The 22516-nt window shown below is 40.1% G+C and overlaps 1 protein-coding gene across 1 annotated transcript in view; it reads right to left on the bottom strand.

The window, feature by feature from the left end:
* SLC2A13 (solute carrier family 2 member 13) overlaps nt 1–22516 on the bottom strand; it is a 282694-nt gene that overhangs the window by 67654 nt on the left and 192524 nt on the right. Inside the window, exons 5-6 of the mRNA XM_037058158.1 lie at nt 10115–10278; nt 4649–4769 (exon numbers count right to left, since the gene is read on the bottom strand). Of these exons, the coding sequence (XP_036914053.1) occupies nt 4649–4769; nt 10115–10278 (285 nt within the window). The remainder of the gene's footprint in view (nt 1–4648; nt 4770–10114; nt 10279–22516) is intronic.

Here is a 22516-nt window from a genome sequence, read left to right as displayed (position 1 = left end):
GAAAAGCTAACTATTTAGGCTCTATAGAGTTATACATGTATATAAATACTAATAAGTTTAAAAAATATTTCCCCTGGCTGGTGTGGCTCAGTGGATTGAATATCGATCACCCTGTGAACCAAAGGGTCACCATTTGGATTCCTAGTCAGGGCACATGCCAAGCTTCAGGCCAGATCCCTAATGGGGGGGCCAGATGAGAGGCAACCACACATTGATGTTTCTCTCCCTCCTTCTCCCTCCCATTCCTTCTCTAAAAATAAATAAATCTTTAAAAATATTTCATTTGCTTTTAAATAGAGAAATTAGAAAATGGTAGTAAGTTCTTTCATACATTATTCTTGATTCGATAAGACTAATCAGCAAGAATTTATAATATAAAAGTCAAAATCAAAGAAAATAAAGGATAATAAGGAGCTTAAAAAATTAAATTCTGACTCTCAACTCGGCTGCTGCAATGACTTTATGACACTGATAATTATAAAAATGAACAGCACATTTTGTAATATCTGTGGCAGAGACTTTAATAATCTACATGCAAATTGAACCCAATGTTCAATATCCCTTAAAAATATGTTCTCAGATGAAATTACCATAGAATTGACATAGTCATCAGTGCTAACTGCCAAGGAGAAACAAGTTTCAACAAAACTGGCAACTATACAATATAAATGTACATGGAAAAAAGCCAGTTACAACTGTAGCAAGTGCAAAGCAGGGGAATGAAGAACAGATCTGTACCATCAGCTCCCTAGTAATATGAAATACTTAAGACATGCTGAGCTTCGAGATATTACCACTACGCATTAAGCACTTCTACAGTTGAAAATAAATTTTCAAAAATGATAGAATCCTTCTAAAAATGATAGAGTCATCTATTTTACTGTTATGAATCAAAAAGTACAATATTTTTTACCCTTGGGTAAAATATAAATTACAGGTAATTGTGTAAAGCATCTCCTTTTCCACAAACTGAAACTTATCTGAGGATGGAAACCATGTCTTATTTATCTTTTTTCCACCGTCATCTCAGAACAATAAAATACGGGAAGATGTGTAGAATCTGTTTTCAGTTACAGGGGAGCATGATTTAGAAAGGACTTAAACACGTGTTCATGGATGTGGGTAGGTTAAGATGCATAAAGTGGATATTAATACACAGAGTATGTATAATAATAGTATTTTGATCAGCCATTCAGTCACATGGGATAGTGTTTTCATGAGAAATAACTTATTACATGGAGGAGAAATTAAAATCAATCAGTCTCTAGAATGGTTCTGAGATTCTCTGGTCAAATTTTCCTTTATGGGCCTCAAGCCCTGTTAACACTACACAAACTATAATTAATTGCTCCTGGGTAAAACTAAAATTCATATGTACTTTCCATAGTGCAACAAATAGAACTTAAACATTCTGTACATTTCCTATGAAAAGTCAGTCTCAGAAAATTATCTTGCTTGGTGTTTTATTACCGCTTTCGAGAAAACAGAAACTTGTTCACTGAATGTGCCTCATGGAAGAGAACATGCTGACTCCTACACTGCCAGTCATTTTTTCAGAGGGGTAATAAAAACAGTCAGACCCTCTTGCCCACATGAAACGGTTGCCTAGTCTGGGCACAAAGAAATGTGCTGAGTTATAGGCAACTGCTCTGTGTCTACTCTGTTCCTCTGTGTGGGTCCAGAACCAGACATTCCTTTGTTTTTGAAAAACAAAGGAATCTCACTTCACCAGTGGAAGGCATAACACCTACATTTATAGCATAGATATTTCTCATCTTAAGGGTCTACAAACATGACTTTTTCATGCTACAGCAAGGGGAGAAGTGTGAAGATTCAACACCACCGTCAGTTCGGGGACTGTGGGCACATTCTGTAGAACCACTTGGACTGTGAACACACACTGTGAGACTCCCGCAGAACAACAAGCGGCTGTGAAACAAGGCACGCAACCATGATCGTTTCCACGCTGACTTCCACAGGACATCTAAAAATGGGTTCTGTTTACAAAAATAGCTTCTCATTTTTTTTTTGATGGGGATAAATAAGACTATAACATTTCTCCCCCCCTTCCAATTGTACTTTGATAGGTTAGGTAGATAACAATAACTTAGGGGGAGCAGGAGGGTTAACAGACTAATGATTATAACTTGCTGTGCAATGAGCTTTATTGTGGCAATAAATATTTTAATTTAATCTTTAAAAACTGGTGTTAGGAAACCTATTTCCTTACATAAATCATTAGAAACGTACTCATTCTTTCCCTGTATCAGAGGTTTATAACACTTTTTCATACTCTGTAGCTAATGTTCTGCCCTTAGTTGGCCTGGGGGTATGTCAGTCTTATTCTGAAATGAAATCACTCCACCTAAATCAGACATCAGATCTAGAAAGTGTTCCATGCTGATCAAATGACAGCAGGTTTTTAATAATTCGTTTGAGGTAATGGTATTAAAAAACATTTTACTTAAAACATCCATCAGGAATGACTACAGTAGAGCGTGCGGAATTCTGGCAATACTTTTACTGTCTTTCTAGCAGTCGAGGTGAGATGTCTAAAGAAAGATCACTACATTTAGAAATAGTCCATGCTAAGGTTTAACTTCTTGTATTAAGACATCTTTAGAACAAGATAAAGATTATAAAAAATTAGTAAGTCAATAAATAAATAAAACTTCTTAGTAAGAGAAAGAAGGCGCTATAACTGTTCATTTTCAAAGGTGGGTGGGTATCACAATTTAGGACTGGAAGGTGGAGTGATGTGTGGTACCTTCCTCACTGTTGCAATGAGAAGCTACCACGAATACACGGCCAATGAGAAGCTCCAAGGAGAGTCCAAGTGGAATTGAGCGTATCAGTGCTAATGTTGCAATTTCATATAGAAGTATATGACTAAAATTAATAAAATAATTACTCGTTATGAAAAATTAATACATTCACTTATCCACTGATTTGAATCTTGTGTCCATCTAATTAAGGCTAAAGAAATATTTTTTTTAAAGCCTAGTTTTGTTCTATGTTGGGGACCGCTCTGCCTGGTTTCAGGAGTTGAAACCCCCATGGCTAAAGCTGAGTGAGTGACCTTCAGACCATAAGCCACTAAGGAGATAAAGCTTATTTCCCTGGCAGGAGCGCTGCTTCTGCTCCTTTTTCCATAACTGGCCTCCAATGCTTGATCAGTTAGCCAATGACGGGTAAGATTTACCAAGGGGAGAATCACCTAAGACAGGCACGGTCACATGAAGGCCCCAGGGTGGGAATTGGGGGGCTATGGAGAAAGGGGGTGATGGACCCTTGTGCCCCCCCATCCCTGGCTTTGGCAAAACTGAGTCCTCAGTCTGTCTGCAAGAAGTCTCCGAGAATTCTTTGACTATCTGCCTCCTCTACCTGACTTAAAGCCTGAAAACAATAACAGAGGGTGGTGCAGCCTTGTTCTGGGAATGGGGGGTTCCCTGGGTGATCTGGCATGAGAAAGAATTCCTACCAATCCTGGGAAGCCTGCTTTGCTAAGATGCTTTTAGTTAAATGATAAAGGCCTGAGCAGAAAAAGAGTTTATGTTCCCAAAGTTCTGTAGCCTTTTAGCTGACAGGCCCTGACTTAGAGAAGCCCTAATGGTTCTTTGTATACTATCTACTGCCTGACAATGATTAATAAGTTGTACCTGAACTCCTGTACAAAAAAACCAATAAAAGCCTGTCTAGGCAAGGGTCAGCACGCTCTCTCATTGAGAGAGTTGCCAGGCCACTCTAAGGTGCTCTCCCCTGGAGAGGGTGGCCAGGCCATTCTGGGACTCTCTCCTCTTGAGGGAGTAGCCGTGCTGTCCCTTTTCCTCCACAGGACTCGGTAGTCCGTGTGAATTTGTCTCATGTCTCAACCATGACACCGCGGGCACTGCAAGCCAGTGTACGTGTCAGTTCTAGCCATATTTTTTAAATGGGTTGCCAGCCTTTTCAAGCACTAAAATAAAGTAAAAGGCTTTGAAACTCTGCTGCCAAATATAGTAATTGATCTGTCCAATTATCCAGTCTTTAATTAATTCAGTTTTCCATTCTTTATGGTACCTGACCATCTGTCCATTTCTCTGTCCATTTATCACGAGCAGACTTAACGAGCTCTGAAACCTGTAGCTGGCCATTGGTACACATTTCAGTCTCCTCCACCATTCTCTTTCCACTTCCTAACCCTCAGGAAGAACCCTAGCAATGAGAGGAAACGTTCTTCTTTGCCTAAATGAATGACGGGATGGACACCTGTGGCTCTCAGTGAAGGGTGTTAGAATATCCAGATTATAATCAACTGTATCGGACAAGTTCATCATGGCAAAATTTAATTACTGCCTAAAGTTATTTATTCTAGCTGGAAGGCAGATGCCACTGAGTCACGTATCATCGAAAATAGTATTAAAGTATTCCTGCATAGATTCTACAGCAATTCTTAATTTCCAAAATAAACAATTCATCAAAGTTGTGTCTAACCACTTCACCTGAAACGCTCACGCCCTTAGATCTCTGCACGAGCTGTTCCTTTCCCTGGTGGTCCCTTTGGATGACCTTGGCCATTTCCTTACCTCCCTCATGAGCACGCTCCTACTCATCTCACAAACAAAGAAGTTTCCAGAGTTAAGAAAAAGAATCAGAAGGAAAATCTTACCTGTATCTTGTGCACGTAGCATTCTGACCTGATGGCGCTACTGGTTTGAAAGCGATGCGTGGGGAAACCTGGGCTGACAGCAGAAATCCCAGAGCAAGAATGACGAGGGCTATGGTGGTGCCTGGTGGCAAAAAGGCTTTATGTTAGAGAACAGTTGACAACATTCTTCCAAGGCAGACTGAATGTGGCAAGACAGAGTTCTGAAAAATGCCTTGATCTGTCTGCACTGGATTACAAAAACGCTCCTGTGGGTAAGTTATCAGAAAAACTCACTAGCACATTCACTGTGAGACATATTTTCTAAAAACACAAAAGAAAAAGAACAAACCATACACACATGTATACACACACACACAAACTGTACGTTGCATTGCAGAGAGTCTCAAAATCAATTAATGTAACCAGCCTTACTGAGCGCCTGACGTAGCTGGTGTCAGCACCTATGAAAGGCAATGGGTATTCACAGGGTTCCTTCCGCTGCCACGGGAGCTGTGCTAGTGGCATTCGATCATGTAGGAACCAAATGAAAAGTAACAAATGGCTATTTTAAAAGTGGCTGAAATCGCATTTCTTATTAAACAGTAGCATTTGGGGGGAAGATTTTAAGTTGGCAGAAATGGTGTAACACACGTATTCATTTCCCTTTCCTACTGGTATTCGGAAGTGGAATATTTATGTTTTATGTTAAGGTGTAGGAATGGTGATAAAGTATAGCACTTAAAAGGCTCACTTTCCGAGTCCCAGAGGGACAGGTGATGGTAAATAAGACTGAGAATAAACAAAAAGGGCCATGTTCTAAGTTCTGTTTTTCTTGGTAAATACTTTAACTAAAATGTTACCTTGAACAAATTATTTAAAAATTGATGTTTGATCAAAAATACTCTCTAGAGCCCTGGCTGGTGTAGCTCAGTGGACTGAGCACAGGCCTGCGAACCAAAGGATCGCAGTTCGATTCCCAGTCAGAGCACACACCTGGTGCAGGCCAGTTCCCAGCAGGGGCCCCACGAGAGGCAACCATACATTGATTATTTCTCTCCCTCTCTCCTTCCCTTCCTCTCTAAAGATAAATAAATTTAAAAAATACTCTTTAGATATGATGTTTGAGATAGATGTAGAGAATTATATTCAGAATTAGACTGATACACTATCAGGTCAAGTAAGGGCAGAAAATCAGCCAGAGAGTATGAAAAAAAAAAAGAGTTTTATGAACATCTGATACAGGCAAGGTATGACGGAGTTTTTAATGGTCTACGCAATGAGATAGGTTTTCTGATATCAACTTCTAAAGTTTAAATAAAAATATTTGCCGTTGTGTGCACCAAGTTCCCATCATCACTCCACTGACCCTCCTGCTCCCTGAGTCATTACTGTTTACCTGCCAACATTCTCCACAAGAATTGGGGTGTGTTGATAAAGAGCATCCTCAAAAATATCTGATCGAATAAGTTACATTAACTACCTGGTGCAGTGCTTAGGTTATTAGTAAATACTTAAAAAAATAATGCCCCCCCCCACTACTGGAGCACAGCACACACTCTGTGAGTCGTATTGGCCAGGGAACCTGTGTCAAGTGCGTAGGCTCCAGACACCATCTTTGGAGACTCCAGTTTAGTAGGTCTGGGGGCGAGCACAAGCATCCACATTTTAAAACAAGTACCCCTGGGAATTCTGATGGAGGCAGCCTGGGAGTGATGTTTTCAGAAAGAGTCCACCACCAAAATATCTGGGGAAAAGAACAGTGTTTCTGGCTTTCTTATTTTTAAGCAATAAAGTTACACAGATATAAATGTTCTATTGAAAGAATCAAGGTTGTCATTAAGTTTTTAATATTTATAAGGAACACTAGTGTTCTGGGCAAGCTTTGAAAACATGAAAAGGCAGAACACCACAAAATGTCCTATATTTAAAACTATTCATGAAGTACATGTTTTACATTTTACTGTATAAAGAGGTTCTTTGTCCAGATCTTGCTATATATAGTTTATTTTCAATCATTTTTATAGAATGAATACTTATTCGCAAATATTTTTATATGCTTTCCCACTATTTTTAACCCCCCAAATGAAAAGTCATAATAAAAACACAAAATAAGGACTAAAACTGAATCAAAGCCTTAAAAACTGTAGGCTAATGTAAGAAATTTCCATTTATTTAAATTTCAATTCTAATTTAAGAAATAATGTTCTAATACTTAGCTCTATTAGAATATCAAATATCCACCTATATACACATTAATAAAACAAATGCATTGAAACAAAAATGACTATCCCAGAATCAACTGGAATCAGAAATCAAAATCAGCACCAATTTGTGGGGTCGCAGTAATACTAATACAGCCAGCCCTCTGCACCCATGCATTTCACATCCCTGGATTCAACCAGACGAGGACTGAAAATATTTTTTTAAAAAGTCTCACTGCTGCTGATGTGTACTGTTTATGTAGGCACAACTGGACATGTATAGATGTTGTTTTCTTGTCATTACTCTCTAAACAATATACTGTAACAACTGTTAACGTAGCATTTATATTGTATTAGGTGTTATAAGTACTGTGGAGATGACTTAAAGTACATGGGAGGATGTAGGCAGGTAAAATGCAAATACTACACCATTTAATATTAGGGACGTAGCGCCTGTGGGTTTCGGTGTCTGTGGGGCTCCTGGCACCAATCGCCTGCAGATACCGAGGGACTACTGTACATTAATGGCCGCCCAGTAGTAAGTTTTCTCCTGAAGCGATAAACTTCCATTAGTCATTATGTTCTTCAAGTGAGACCTATTTAGTCTGCTAAAAACCAGAACTGCATGAACAGCACTATTTATATCCATATACACAGATAAAGAGGAGACCTGTGGCAAAAACCCAGGCCCTTTTCCTTCTAAACCACTGTCCTATCCACTCTCATTGTCCCCATCACAAGGACATCAGGCGCCTACTTCATGGAGGAGGTCTCCCCAGCTGGAGGCATCACTGTGTTGCATGAGTGAGTGGAGCTGGGGTATTGGTGGTTTTGGTTGAAAAGAGAACATGACAGGAAAGAAAAATGCCTAAAGTTGCTTATAAGAGGCAGTCCCTGAAATGTCTCAGTCTTTCCCCTCAAATAACTAACTGTCTTAATGCCTTCTCTTAATAGTCAGGGTGGCCTCTGGAAGTCCTTGGGGCAGAGGACCTACACTGAGTGGGGGAGCATGACATCAGCTCAAGAGATCAGGCAAGCTGCTGCATTCTGATGATGCAAACTGATTTTACAATACGGGTAAAACCACAAAGAGCCACTTTGAGGCAGTCATAGTGATGCTGGGATAGTTGAAATGCTCCGGGCACTGTCTTCTCTGTGCCGGGCAGTGTGCAAATGTGTTTCGTCCTCATCACGATCCTATGAAGTAGGGACCACAGTTAATCCCTCTTCACAAATGAGGAAATGCAAGTTTGCTCAAAGTCACACAATTCAAATCCAACCAGTCTGGCTCTATCACACCCCAGAATCCCGCAGAACTGCTGAGAAAGTCTCTCACTGGAACACAACAAATGAGGGAGCAGAGGCTGCTATGAAGAAGAGTTTTCTCCAAAGCTCAAAATCAGCAGCTTTTTCAGATTGCAAAAGCCAAATCCCAAATTTAAGAAAACACAAAATCCATTCAAAGAACAGACCTCTTCAGGTATATATTAAGGCCCTGTCAAAAAGGAAGGGTATCCATTTAAAAACTTTTAAAGTGGCTCTTATCTCTTCTTAGAGTTGACTTGGACCTCAGGGGTCAACAAATCCAATTTCCAACCAACGGTACAAATTTATTTTTAGCACATCACTACGTGATGGTCATCTTTTTTTTTTTTAAGAGTTTACCATCCTAAAGAAGTAAACAAATTCATTGTTGGATAGCTCTTATTAGGAATACTTTTCTTTTTCTAATTTCACTTTATTCTATTTTTTTATTTCATTATTGTTCAAGTACAGTTTTCTGTCTTTTACTCGCATCCCCGCCTACCCCCCCCCGTGCTCCCCACCTCCCTCCCATTTCCACCTCCCTTAGTTGTTGTCCCTGTGTCCTTTATACTTGTTCCTGTAAACCCTTTTCTTATATTAAGTAAAAATCTATGTTCTTATCACATCTACCATCTGCTACAATAAGGTATCTATTAGATCCCCCGTTAGAGTTTTTTTCCTAGGCTGAACACGGCTGGTTTCTCCAATAGGTTTATAAATGTGTGTTTTTTTAAACCCTCACTTTGTCCTCATAACATCAACCATCTGCTACAATAAGATCTCAATCAGATCTCCTTTCAGACTTTCTTCCTAGGTGACACACCTCTGGCTTCCTGAACAGGTTGATAAATGTGTGGCTTTTAGACCCTCACCTTTTTTCACTTTCCCTCCCTTCCCTGTACACGGTGGCTGTTGTGGTTTGTCTCTTACTCAACTGTCCCCCTTGTTCCCCTCAGCGCCGATACTACAGTTCAACCCCCCACTGTTAGACTCGGGGGGCTTCCACTGCCTAGACAAGAAGAGAGGGTGGATGCATTACACTCCCCTCCTGCAGTTAGGGTCAGGACAGAGTATGCATTCTTCATAACTGAGCATGAAACTCAGAATGTATTTTCTCATCAAATCTGGAACAGGTGCCTGAGGAAGTTCTATCAGTGTTTTAGGTATATCTAGTTAAAATAAAATATAGTTAATGCTGTCCCTGAAACTTGACATTTTAATGGAAAAATGTATTATTACTCTAAATAAACTTGTAAAGAAGCCATTAGAAAATAGCTAATTGATAGGTAGGAATAAGCTTGTATATGTGAAAAAGATGAAAAATTATATTATATAACCATGTGATGACAATGGCAAAGATGGGTCTCACTCTGTCAAGTGAAAGAGCCCAGAGAAATAATAAAGTAAATGGGCAGAACTTAAAGACAAAAGAGACTCAAAAGTGAGAAAGGGTTTGTCTTATTTAGCCATCACAGAAAATAAACTTAAGAAACCAGAATGTACCAGAAAATTTTGCCTGGTTTGCACACAAAGAGAGCCTGTCCCTGCTTTGTGAGGAAATTATATGGTTCCAATATTCCACTGTTGAAAGAGCTTTGAAGTAAAATGTTCCAAATTTACTTCCATATTATCCCAAATTTAAAAATAAAACTGAAAAGTGAGTTTATGGATACCAAGTTTTTCAAGTCCGGAAGAGCAAAAAGCAATTACTCTCATCACTTCCACGCCTTTGAGCAGAACTCAAAAATAATGGCAAAGAGATACCCTCAGTAGATTTAAATTATTCTGACAATTCTGGTTATTACTCACATTCCAGTTTCTAGTTATATAACATTTACTAAGTTCTTTAAAAAATTGTCCAGAGGATCTCTATTTGGCTAAAAACACAATATCAGAAAGTGGTACTGGTATTGTGTGTTGGAAAGTTAACTTGTCATCATTAAAGAAAATTTTGCAACTGAATCCTCAGCCAGGCACCCACCTGCTAAACTACCGAAGGTAAGCTTTCTGCGGCCCACTTTCTCCACCAGCCAGACCCCCACGAGTGTGAACATGAAATTGGTGAAGGCGGTGACGGAAGCCAGCCATATCGCCAGTCTGTCATCTTCAACACCAGACATCTGCAGAATGGTTGCACTGTAGTACCTGCGAGGCAAAAATAAAACACTTGTTACTGATAGTTACTCAATGAAACAGAGTTGTTCCGATAAAAAAATACTCAGCTAGCCTCAAAAAAACCCCCAAACAAAAAAACAACCCATGACGAGCTACAGTAATAACAAGAATTTAACATGTTAATGTTAAACTCTTAAAGGATCTGTTTAAAGGATCATGATAGACTGTGGTCAGATATTTATTTTGAACTTTATTTATTGTTTTATTTATTTTTAGAGAGGAGAAGGGAGAAAAAGAGGGAGAGAAACATCAATATGTCTGTACCTCTTGTGCTCCTCCTACTGGGGACCTGGCCTGCAATGCAGGCATGTGCCCTGACTGGGAATTGAACTGGCGACCCTTTGGCTTGCAGGTTGGCACTCAATCCACTGAGCCATACCAGCCAGGGCTAAACTTTATATAATAAGAAATGACACTCAAGCAAGTAGAGAGGGCTGAAGCCTTCCAAAGTGAACTGCAGCCCACAACTACAAACAGGGGNTTGTTTTATTAAAGATTTTATTTATTTTTAGAGAGGAGAAGGGAGAAAAAGAGGGAGAGAAACATCAATATGTCTGTACCTCTTGTGCTCTTCCTACTGGGGACCTGGCCTGCAATGCAGGCATGTGCCCTGACTGGGAATTGAACTGGCGACCCTTTGGCTTGCAGGTTGGCACTCAATCCACTGAGCCATACCAGCCAGGGCTAAACTTTATATAATAAGAAATGACACTCAAGCAAGTAGAGAGGGCTGAAGCCTTCCAAAGTGAACTGCAGCCCACAACTACAAACAGGGGCAGCTAGCAGCTTAATTAAAACTATGAAGGGAAAGCTCCCAGTCTGTGAATTAGGAGTGACCACACACTGTGCAATTACGTACTTGAAACAACAGAGACCTGCTGCACATACAAACTTCTCATGCTATTCTATTAGATTGGAGAGTATTCTCAATGTTTTAAGGATAAAAACAGGTAAACTGCACAGAATTATTCTTCCAAGTAGAGCCATAAACAAAACAGAGAGATTATTTCAATGTTTTTTTTCCCCATTGTCCAAGATTCCACAGATATGTTGAGGAACCCAGTTGTTGCCCTTGAGAAGTTTGCAGTTTAGGATAAGAAAATGAAATAGAAAAAAATAATTTTAATATTGCAAGGCATCCAAACTCACAATGTGGCCTAAAGGACAGACCAAACAATTTTATTTGATATGAAAGGTTCCTTAATTTTCCAGGGAATTAATGCTTGAGTTGCGTCTTGGAAGAATGCACAGGGGTTTGCCGGCAGGTATGATGACCTGGCAGGACCCTCACTGGTGGAGAAGGAAATGACACGTTTGAAGGAAAAAGTAAAGTGCAAAATACGATGCTAGCCTCACAGAACGCGAGGAGCATCCTTGGCAGGACAGAAGGTGCACCGAAAAGAGGAAGAGTGTGGCATAGGGCAGTGGCAAAGGCTCCTGTTGCAGAAGGACCCTAACTGCCACTCTACATGTCTGAGGCTTCTACCATAGTCCATGGAAATCGCAAAATGGACTTTAAAGACAAATAACATCACTAAATCTGTTCTATCAAAAGATCATCCTAATGATAGCCACATGGGAAGACTGAAGCGAAGATACACTGTTTTGAAGTGCTTCTTTCAGGTCATTACATTGGCAACAGGCACCTGTAGGTTTTCGGTATTAACGGGAAACAGTGAGAGCAGGGGCTGAAATTCAATGGCCTCCTATTTCTCTGTCAACAGAGCTGCAAGCCCACCCACATTGAATCTTTTCCTGGGTGGAGTGTTGTGAGAGTCATCTTCATCTTTTCTTTTTTTCTTTTCTTTCAAAGACTTAATTTACTTATTTTTAGAGAGAGGAGAAGGGAAGGAGAAAGAGGAGAGAAACATCCACAGTTGCCTGCACCTGGGACCTGGCCTGCAACCTGGGTATGTACTCCAGCCAGGAATCGAGCTGGCACCTTCTGGTTTACAGACCATGCTCAATCCACTGAGCCATACCAGCCAGGTCATATTTTCTTGAATGTTGGTAAATATGTTAAGTTTTTTATTGCTGCCATTATAATTAACCACAAGTGTAGTGGCTTAAATAACATAAACTTGTTACCATAAACTTGTTACCTTGTCTTTCTATTGGTCAGAAACATGACACGGATTTCTTTGGATGTCAGAAATCAAAGATGTCAGCAGGGTGTTCCTTTGTCAAGACTCCAGGATACAGGTTTCCTTGCCTTTTCCAGGTATTGGAAACCTGCACTCCTTGACACCCCTTCCTCAAGTCAAAGCTAGCAAAGCGGGGTCAAGTTCCTGTCAGGTCACTTCGCTCTGACATCCTCTTCTGTATGTGAGGACCTTTGTGACCACACAGGCTAACCCAGACAACCAGCATGCTCTGCTTATTTTAAGGTAAACCGATGAGCAAATTTACTCTAATCTGCAACCCTAACTTCCTGTTGCCACATAACATAACATATCACAGGTTGTGGAGATTATGACATGCACATTTTAGGGTAGAGAAAGTATCCTATCACACAAAGGTGCTAATAAGCAAAAGAGCAATAGTTGGATTAGTTAGAAGGTGAGGAATGAAAGCAAGGACACTTACTTAAAGGGCAATTAGTTCCAGAAAAATTCAGGCAATAATTATATTCTCTTTCATATGGGTAGGGAATGACACATCTAGGTCAGAATAATTGCCAAACCTAATTTTTAAAACTCAGGTCATGGGGTAGGGAAAAGATGCATTTAACTCACATTTTTAAATGTGGGAATGCCAGCGTTTTCGTAAATGATGCTATTTGCCAACCATTTATGAAATTGGCTATCACCCTATTTATAATCATCTATCCCTTTATGTAGTAGTTTGAATCTTCAAGGCTGGATACTGGTTCGAAAGTTGCACAAAGCACGAAAGAGTCTTTTTCATAAAAGAACAATACGAACAACAGAAAATGGCTTTATTTTCTTTTTAAATGCAAAGCCTTCTCTTTTCATAATCATTTTCTAACACCTATCTGACAATATTATCATCTTCTTCAGAGACTTCCCCAGCAACTGTGGGTTATCTCACGCGCACCATCGCATCCCCAGAGTGAAGCTGAAAGGCCTGAGGGCCCTGTGGTTCCACAGAAGAGACGGCTTCCTAACTCTCTGCAGACCCCTAAGAATAGGCAAGGCCAGCCTATATGTGCTTTGCTGTCTCAGAGAGTATGTGAGACCCCATTACAGCCTGAATTTTAAGTCTGGATAAAACAAAGTATCTCCAGAAAACACTGGCTTGGGCAATGGCAATCTATCCTAGTGAGGACTTTTAACTAGCAATAAAAGAATAAATGTGAGCACTTTAAATGCCTGACAAAATACATATATTTTACATTCCAATGCATTTCCTACAAATTTCTGGAAAAAAATTTTTGTTTTTCAAGTGCTTGAAGCCAGAGCCTGTCTTTTTCATCACTGCCAGTGGAACAGAGTTAAATTAATGGTAAGAATTAGGTACTGAATAATTGTTTGTTGAATTAATTGAATCTGCCTACCACCAACTTTCAAAAGGGAATTAAGAATATTTATAATAAAAAACAGGATAGAATCACTAAAACAAAAATTAAAGACTGATAAGGGAGAGTAAGGGAGACAAAAGATGAAGCTAATTATACAAAAACTTTGGCTGCATAATCATTATAAGCTAGCTCTAAAATTGCTAGCAGCCAAGGCAAAACAGTAAGTGATACTTTTATCTGTTGGTCAAAACAGTTTTTTCAGTTCATAATAAAATTCTGGCATAAAACTATGAAGACTTTCATTTTTAGAACAAAAGAGATGTGGGATATACTTTTCCTGCCACTGATGGCCATTCTGAATGAGACAAATTAATTGATGACATGTAAACATAATTACTTTAACTCACCTGCATAAAGGTGATGGTCTAGCTGTGTTAGAGACAGCTTCTAACACTACACTCATCTACGAATCCTGTCTTAACAATCTTTTGGGTCATGTCCATACTTGGGATAAAGACCAAACTAAATGAGAAGACTGGAAGACACACAGCAGAGCTCACGATAAGCCTGGAAAGATCCCCCGTATCTGAGTTATGTTGTTTGGCTCTTTTAGTTCCTAATGTCATAAATACATTTATTTGTATCATATGCCAAAGTACACTGACTACATATTCAAAAAGTCATTCTAGCCCTGGCTGGTGTAGGTCAGTGGATTGAGGGTGGGCCTGCGAACCACGCGATCGCGGTTTGATTCCCAGGCAGGGCACATGCCTGGGTTGCAGGCCAGTTCCCAGCAGGGGACTCACGAGAGGCAACCATACATTGATACTTCTCTCCTTCTCTCCTTCCCTTCCTCTCTAAAGATAAATAAATAAAATCTTTAAAAAAAGTCATTCTAATAAAAGATGTTCTTTTAACTGAAAATACTGTATTTTCCTACTGAGATGGTGTTTATTCAGTCAAAAACATGATTAACTATGGAAACTACCTCATCAGCTTTAAGAGAAAAATGTTTCACTCAAATACACAGGTCTAAAAGATTATTCAAATTTTCGTATCTATTTTATGTATTTTGTACACCGAAAAGTACTTTTTGTGTATTAGATGCAAGCCATAAGCCACAAAAGTTAGAAAAGCCAGAAATTAGGATTTTATGCCTATCATATGTTTTGATCTAATTATATCAGATTATTCTCAAATCAAGCAAGGATCCAAAAACTATAGTAATCCTCAGAAAGCTAATTATCAATCACATTTAATATATTACAAGACAACTTTCCTAAGTTAAATTCTACTAGGTATCTTTTGGAGAGAGCAGAGAAAAACGTCAGGGATTGCTACAGACTCTCAGGGTTCCCAACACGACCCACCCTTCATCACAGAGGTCAGTACCCCCTCCTGGCTTCACGCCTCCGGAAACCTCAAGAGAAACTGCACATCTCACCCTGCTGAACAGGATCATTGACCTTCCTCTACATATCACTAAGAACGATGATAGAACTTCTCTCTAATAAGAACTCCAACTCATCAAGTTGACAGACTAACTTACTAATTTCTTCTGTGAAACACCCACCCACAGCACACTGGACATCTGGGAGCTCATGCAGGTGTTTCCCATTTCTTGAACTGTGTGTGTATCATATCAGGTGTGTTTGTTCCCACACCTGTCTCTGCAATTATGTAACAATCGAATAATGCGCACATCAATGAACTACAAAATGCCCAGAGAGTTGTAGTAAAAACAAATGTGCACTTTGAAAAGAGAAAATAAAGGTAAGTCATTAAAAATTATGTAACAATAAAAAAAATAAAACCAAAATGGAAAAAAAATGGGAAAGTCTAGAAAGAGTCTTCCCTTTGGTTCTTTTCTCAAGTATCTTCAAACTCTAGTTCTATTTGAAAGAAACTAAATCTGGAATCTATAGGTGACAATATTGAGTATGGCTTATTCAAGAAAAACAATTTTTAAGTTCATGCAGTGAATATGATAATTATACAACTAATATAAAATGTTGCAAGTATATAATGCACTATTTCTTCATAACTTTTTTCCAGTTAACTAACTGAGTGCTAATACTAACTAACTAGGTTACCTAACTGAGCGCTAATACTAATCACGTCAGCTGGGAGGGTTAACTGAGTGCTAATACTAATCACATCAGCTAGCTAACATGATTTCTAGTTAACTAACCAAGTGCTAATCCTAACCACGCCAGCTGGGAGGGATTTCACCAGGCCTCATCTTGACCGACATCCTGCTTACTGCAGTAACAAGCAGGAGTCGGAGACTTTCAGGTCATCCATTTCCAACTGGTCACTTATTTCTGCACTAACCCGAAGAGTCACTAATTTGACTCAATCTTCCCCTAGTTCACCCCTCCTACACTCTTTCATGTGTCCAGTTCATTAAGTCTAACTTGAGGGCACCACCATCTTGCATCTTGGGTCTAAAGTCCAGGCTGTTCCTCTCAATCATCCCACAGATCCGAGGAAGGGGGAGAGGATGACAATGGGAGGAAGATGAGCCACACTAGACCATCCTCTAACCCCCCTTCTTTAGCCGCTGGCCTACTGTCTAGTCACTCCTCCTTCAATGGCGATTTCAGCCCCTGCCTCGCAATTTCCTTCTTCACTCCTACACCTGTATCACAGCTGCGGTCAGAGCTGCCCCAACATGGACCATCCAGATGACTCGTACATCTCTTCACGGTTCCACTGCTGGAATCCTTCAAGTGGCCTAGTCTCTGACGACCTTCTCAACTCGCTCACATGGATTCCTGACTCACACAATTCTTCCCTCTCATGGAGACATGAAGGCATACTTACACTCTACTTCTTTCTAGTTACTCATCGACACCCATTTCTTCTCCTTTCCCATAACTGTACTTCTGCCTTAAGTAGTTTAGATTTCCCAAACCAGTGGCTCTGGGTGTTGGTGTGTTACTAAAGTGACTGGAGGGCCTGTTAAAACAGAATGCCGCCCTGGATGGGTTGCTCAGTTGGTTGGAGTGTCATCCCATACACCAAAAGGTGGCAGGTTTGATTCCCAGTCAGGGCAGATTCCTAGGTTGCAGGTTCAATCACCAGTCAGCTCAAAAACCAAAGGCAAGAGATTGATGTTTCTCTCTTTCTCTAAAATCAGCAAACACATCCTTGGGTGAGGATTAAAAAAAAAAAAGAAGAGGAAGAAAAAAACAGACTGCTGAGCCCCACCCTTCTGATTCTAGGCCCCAGAATTTGCATTTCTAAGATTTCAGGTGATGCGGACACTGTATTGAAAATTTACTTCCCCAAACCACTGTAATTCCTTTCTTTTGCCATTCTCGAATCCCCAGGCCCATTGTCCCCTTGTTATATTCATGTCAGAGACTCCAACACTGCTCACCTATGCCCAGTTAGTTTTTCACTGTGCGGGTACAAGAGCACTAAAGACAAAAACACACAAATTGACCTCACCTGAAATTCTCTAAGATGCACACTCTGCAGCTCCCCCTGCAAGGTACTGCAATTTCACAGCATCTCCTTCCTTCCCACTGTCCCAATCTATCCAGACTCAGGTGAAATCTGCCCAATATTCACTGAGAAAGTGTGAGTCATCAGCAGGGTACTCCCTCATCCCACCACCACCAAATCCACCAACCTACCCAATCAATTCCACATTATTTCATGGAGAAAACCAATGAGCACTCAAATATTTTTCTTCTCAAATCCTTCTTTCATGTTTGCTGCTGGAATTTATTAATCTTTCCCTCTGCTTTCCCTCAGCAATTTATCTGTAGCTCTCTTACAATACACACCACTTTCCCTCCAACATTAGGCTGATTTTCATACACATTGTATTTCCTCTACTAGACTATAAATTCCCAATAGAACAGTCTATATGGGGTTCAAGTTGCAACATCAAAGCTGGCTTCTGCCTGCATTTTTAGACACTTAGTATAAGCTTATTTAAATGAATGAATGAATGGAATGGCATTCAATCTCTTTTTATTTGTTTTGCCTTATTTTAAAATTTATATTGAGATACCATTCAGAAATAACAAAACCTATTTTTAAAGGGTATAATTCAGTGATTTTTAGTGCATCTGACTAAATTTTAACCTCTTAAATAATTATAATAGTTAATTTTAAAATGTATCCAAACAATTCAGGATTAAAGGGAAAAAATAACCCTGGAGTTGGCTGAGTGGGCGGGGTAGAGGGTTGTGTTTTGAGCATCCTCACCACCTTACTTCCCTTTTCTCCCTGCTGGATGATGACCTTGACTTCCCGGGTACCCACCCTCCAGGGCAGGGAAGACAGCATTAAAAAATAATTACTGTCTGTAACTTGTGAGCTTTTCTATTCAAACGGTGATACAAATGAGGCTGTGTTTCCATCATTTATTGTCCCTCTGGTTCTAAGTGGTGCCATCTAATGCCCCCTCATTAAAGCAATCAAGAGGGAAAAAGGTGCCAGTGTAGTCAAAATTCCTCTCCAGAGGTTGAAGAGCCTGCAACCTAGCTTATAGATTCAATTCAACAAATATTTAGACATGATAATAGTCATAGGTGTTCTAATGCAAAATAAGCATATAATGGCTGATTATGAGAATTACACGCAATTAAAATACACTTATTTAGTGCTTACAGTGTTTCAGAAACAGTGGGAGGCTAAAAGACAAGTAATATCTGGGACTGTTTAGGGGGGCAGGGGCTCACATTCCACTGAGGGAGACTGCCGCACAGTGAACTACACTCCACTGGGTCAAGTTCAAGGACAGAAGTTCGAGTAAAGCACTACTGGAACATAAAGGCAGTGATTAACTTCACCCAATAGTTCGAGTAACTAGTGTTCCAATTAGCAGTATCACTACTTCTCAGATTCTGGGATTGCAAAAATAGAAAGAAGCCAGGATTGTGGCTGCTGGGTCATCAAGGGCTTAGTCGGTGAGAGCATTTAAAACCAGGTCAAGGATCATACACAGGGAGGATTGAAAAGAACTTCAGAGACCGTAAATTACTGCCAGGATGACAAATAACCATCTGGTTCACGGACTAGGAGTAGTGTCAGAAATGGACAGTACAGCCAGGGAGGAAATTCCTGACTTTGGTGTCACAGGAGACGAGAACGACCTGAATGCAACTACATGTAAGCTGTGCCTTGGAAGCAGGGGGTCCATGATAAATGGAGAAGGAGCTCCACCCACTGGTGCTCAGGAGGACAAAGCACCGCGGGGGCGAGGCCACACTGCAGCGGCAGCATGTTATAAAGCTCAAGGGCGCAGCTCAGTTCCCGAAGACTGAGAACAATACACACACTGACTGTACTTGAAATTCCCTCATACGCTCACTCTTCAACTCTTCAAGTGATGATTTCATCTCTTAATGAAAGTGTGGGCTTGCAGAACAAGAGCAAGTGGGGGAAGTAGAATACAACACTGTGAACAGGAGCCAAAGTAACTCGTTTTACTTCATCATCTAACATGTCAGTGCAGAGAAAACTCTCACCCCTGCCTTTCTCCCACTATACTGTGGATGAAGGAATTGTATGACATGACTTACCTGTTACAGATATAAAAACCAATGAGTTTAGACTGTTACAATAAACTTTCTATGGAGAGATAGATTAATATTAATGGATACATTAGCACCAAAGCACCCAGAAATTCACTCTGGTCTTTGTAAGGAGGAATTCTTATGCTTCTTTGGGACAATTGATTTGTTTCTACCTAAGGGGCAGCATGACTCATGTAACAAAACATCTCTCCCTTTCTGTACTGGCTGCTAAAACATTTAGAGCAACATGATTTTCAAACTTCAGGGTGAATAAGAATCACCCCTGCACACCCACGACTGCCCTGGATCCGGTTCCGCGACCACTTTGAAAAGAGACAGGCTTTGTGGCCTAGTTCCTAACAGCAAGTGCCTTGTGTATAAATCATGTTATCTTTTCCTACATTGTCCTATTATCTAGATCATGAATTTTAAAGTTTATTGTACCCTACTGCCTCTCTAATGAAGGCCTCAAACTCTTTCTGGAGTAAAAAAGGGTTGAAGTGAATAAAGACTTCTGAATTGATATGGACAAATCTTATTTTTCCTTTTGCAAATATCAGGCAAAGAAACCTGATCATTTTTTTTCTTTTTCTTTTTTTTAACAGCAGAGGAACTAGTTGAGCTATAACAGCCCTGGGCCAAAAAGACTGCAAAGAGAGGATGACACACCACTGCGTCATTAAATAGTAAACAGGCTGCTCTCCAGACGCCAAGTTCACTGATAGCACCAGGCTCTTTGATATTCAAATGGAAAGCCCTAAAGCTGCACAAGGCTCATTTCAAGTACATGCAATGTGCATCAGGACACGCTTGTTCAATTATTAGCAGAACTGCAGGACTTCATGAATAACGGAAAAATTCTGCCTATATGTACACATAAATGTGACCTGAAGAAGAATAGCAATTATCAATGAGTCACTGTATACTTATTGAAAGGTTAGTGCATGAAAAACATTTTAATTCTCGGATGCTACAGAGAAGCACTGAAGTCATCTAGCTAATTGTGAAAATCCAGAAGAATTAGGAAAATAGGTTAGAGTTAAATATCTTTGTGTGTTTGAATTGATGGTATTGTCTTAATTCTCCACTTTCCTTTATGCATGTACAATTCCTGTTTCTTACCATGAAAATCTTAAAGCAAATGATTTATATGAAAATACAGAAGAAAACAACAAGAATAATGGCTAACATTTACTGAACATTTTCAGAGTCTAAGAAACTCAATTTTAGAGTTAGAACTGATGGCAAGACTCATCTGATACAAGAGGAAAAGAAGCTAATGAGCGCTTTGTACATGCCAAGTAGTGTCCAGATGTGCTTTACCTGTATTTCATCAATCATTACAAAGTCATGTGAAATGCAAGCTTGGTAAGAAGTAATGCTAAGTATTACAGGGTGTAATTAACTCAACATAAAGGTTTTACATTACATTCTCTCATACATACTTGGGATCCCAAAGAGACTGTTACAGAAACTCTTACTAGGCTTATTCACCTTACATAAACCCCTTACGTATGTGTACCACTTTGCATTTATTTTGCATAAAAAGTGTTTTCACTTTCTATAGCTAAGTCTTCTGTCTAGCACTTTTGCTGCTAAATAAGCTGTCATTAATCATGAGGTTCATAATATATAAAAGTCACAGAAACATTTAGAGACCTGCAGAGATGGGCAGATGAACAGGCAGCCAGCCTGTTCCAAAAGAGAGGTAGGCTGCCCCGTAAGGAGGATTCAGAGCATTAGCCTATCCCAGAGGCTCAAAGCCATTCCCACCCTCCCCCCCCTACTGAGAGCTCTAGAATCAATTAAAACAAACTTAAAGAGCAGACTTAAAAGGGAATAAATAAAACAGGCATCTGTACAAATATATGAGAAAAGGGGGATGTGGGGCTCCCCGGTCCCTCTGTCTATCACAGTGATGTCAGGGCAAGGAACTGTTAGACACTGAGCCCCCATTTTTTTTAACGGCACCAGAGAGGGTAGACTTCCTTCTCTTTCCAGCTGCTTCTCTTCTAATGCCCACAGCTCAGGCCTGGGTTACTTGCTCCAGTTCCGTGAGAAAGCAACCATTATTCTGTTGTGAAGGGCATTATTACCGTCTAAGTCATTAAAAAATAAATTTCTAGAAGTTCTTTCTTCTTGGCAAGGAAGGCAGAGAAGTGCCAGTACCACGGATACAGAGATAAAAGAGCCGGAACTGGGAGCCAAGAAACAGGTGCTCGTCCTGGTCTCTGCAGGAGGCCCCCCTCTGTTCCCCCCTTGCCCTCGCTGGTTAGATGCAGGGCACCCTGGAGGGCAGCGGCGTGAGCAGATCGGTGAGGAACAACCCTCCTCCTCGTATCTGGAACCTCCCCAGGTCAGCAGCATACTCCTGCGTTGCACCCCACATCCCACCCAACTCTCAGCCCCGGGACAAAATGCTTGGAAACGCTCCGAGCCTGATCCGGCAGATGTCAAACTGCGAGCTGACTGGGCTGACTCGGCAAAAGCCCCTGTGCGGCCTACGTCCCACTGGAGAAGTGGCCGTGCCATCGGGTGGGCTCCCTCCGCGCCCGAGTTCCACGGTGTGTCCTGGCCATGGGGGAAAAATCTTATGTATTTCATGTAGTTTTCTACTTAAATATACAACTTGGTAAAATACGTAGAATTAGTGAAATTGTAACAGCATGTAAAAACTTACCGTTTTTAAATAATCACGCTTTGCCGACAGAACAAAATTTTAAGAGGGCATTGAACTTACTACTTTTCCTGATCACTCCTTGCCCATAGTTAGTGAAGTTTGCGGTAGCAAAGCCAAAAAAAAAAAAAGGTTACCATATAGATCCTTTTAATATGGTACTTCCTTCTATTTGGAATTCTTACAAAGTAATCCAAATTTTATATTATAATGCCAATAACTTATGGGCCTTAACTTTATATCCTGATTCATACAGCTATGATTTGCTTGTATTTAAATGAAACGACTAAAATATTCCAGAATTTCAAGTAACCATAGATACTTAGAGCTATTTTTCTCTCAACAGTTCAAAGTGTTCCTTTTTCAATACAAATGGAGACTTAATAAATAAAATAAAAACTCTCCCATACTGAACAATAGAACTTAAACATTGGCTGTGATACTGGGGTGTCAGAAATACGTACCAACATAAATGAGCGACTAGGCTTAATTTTGGGAAAGGCAAACCAGAGG

Source organism: Sturnira hondurensis, unplaced genomic scaffold (assembly GCF_014824575.4).
Source record: "Sturnira hondurensis isolate 20B ecotype Veracruz unplaced genomic scaffold, ASM1482457v3 Scaffold0009935, whole genome shotgun sequence".
NCBI classification, from domain to species: domain Eukaryota; kingdom Metazoa; phylum Chordata; class Mammalia; order Chiroptera; family Phyllostomidae; genus Sturnira; species Sturnira hondurensis.
The sequence above is the reverse complement of the archived record's forward strand: the minus strand, read 5'-3'. Positions and strand labels throughout refer to the sequence as shown.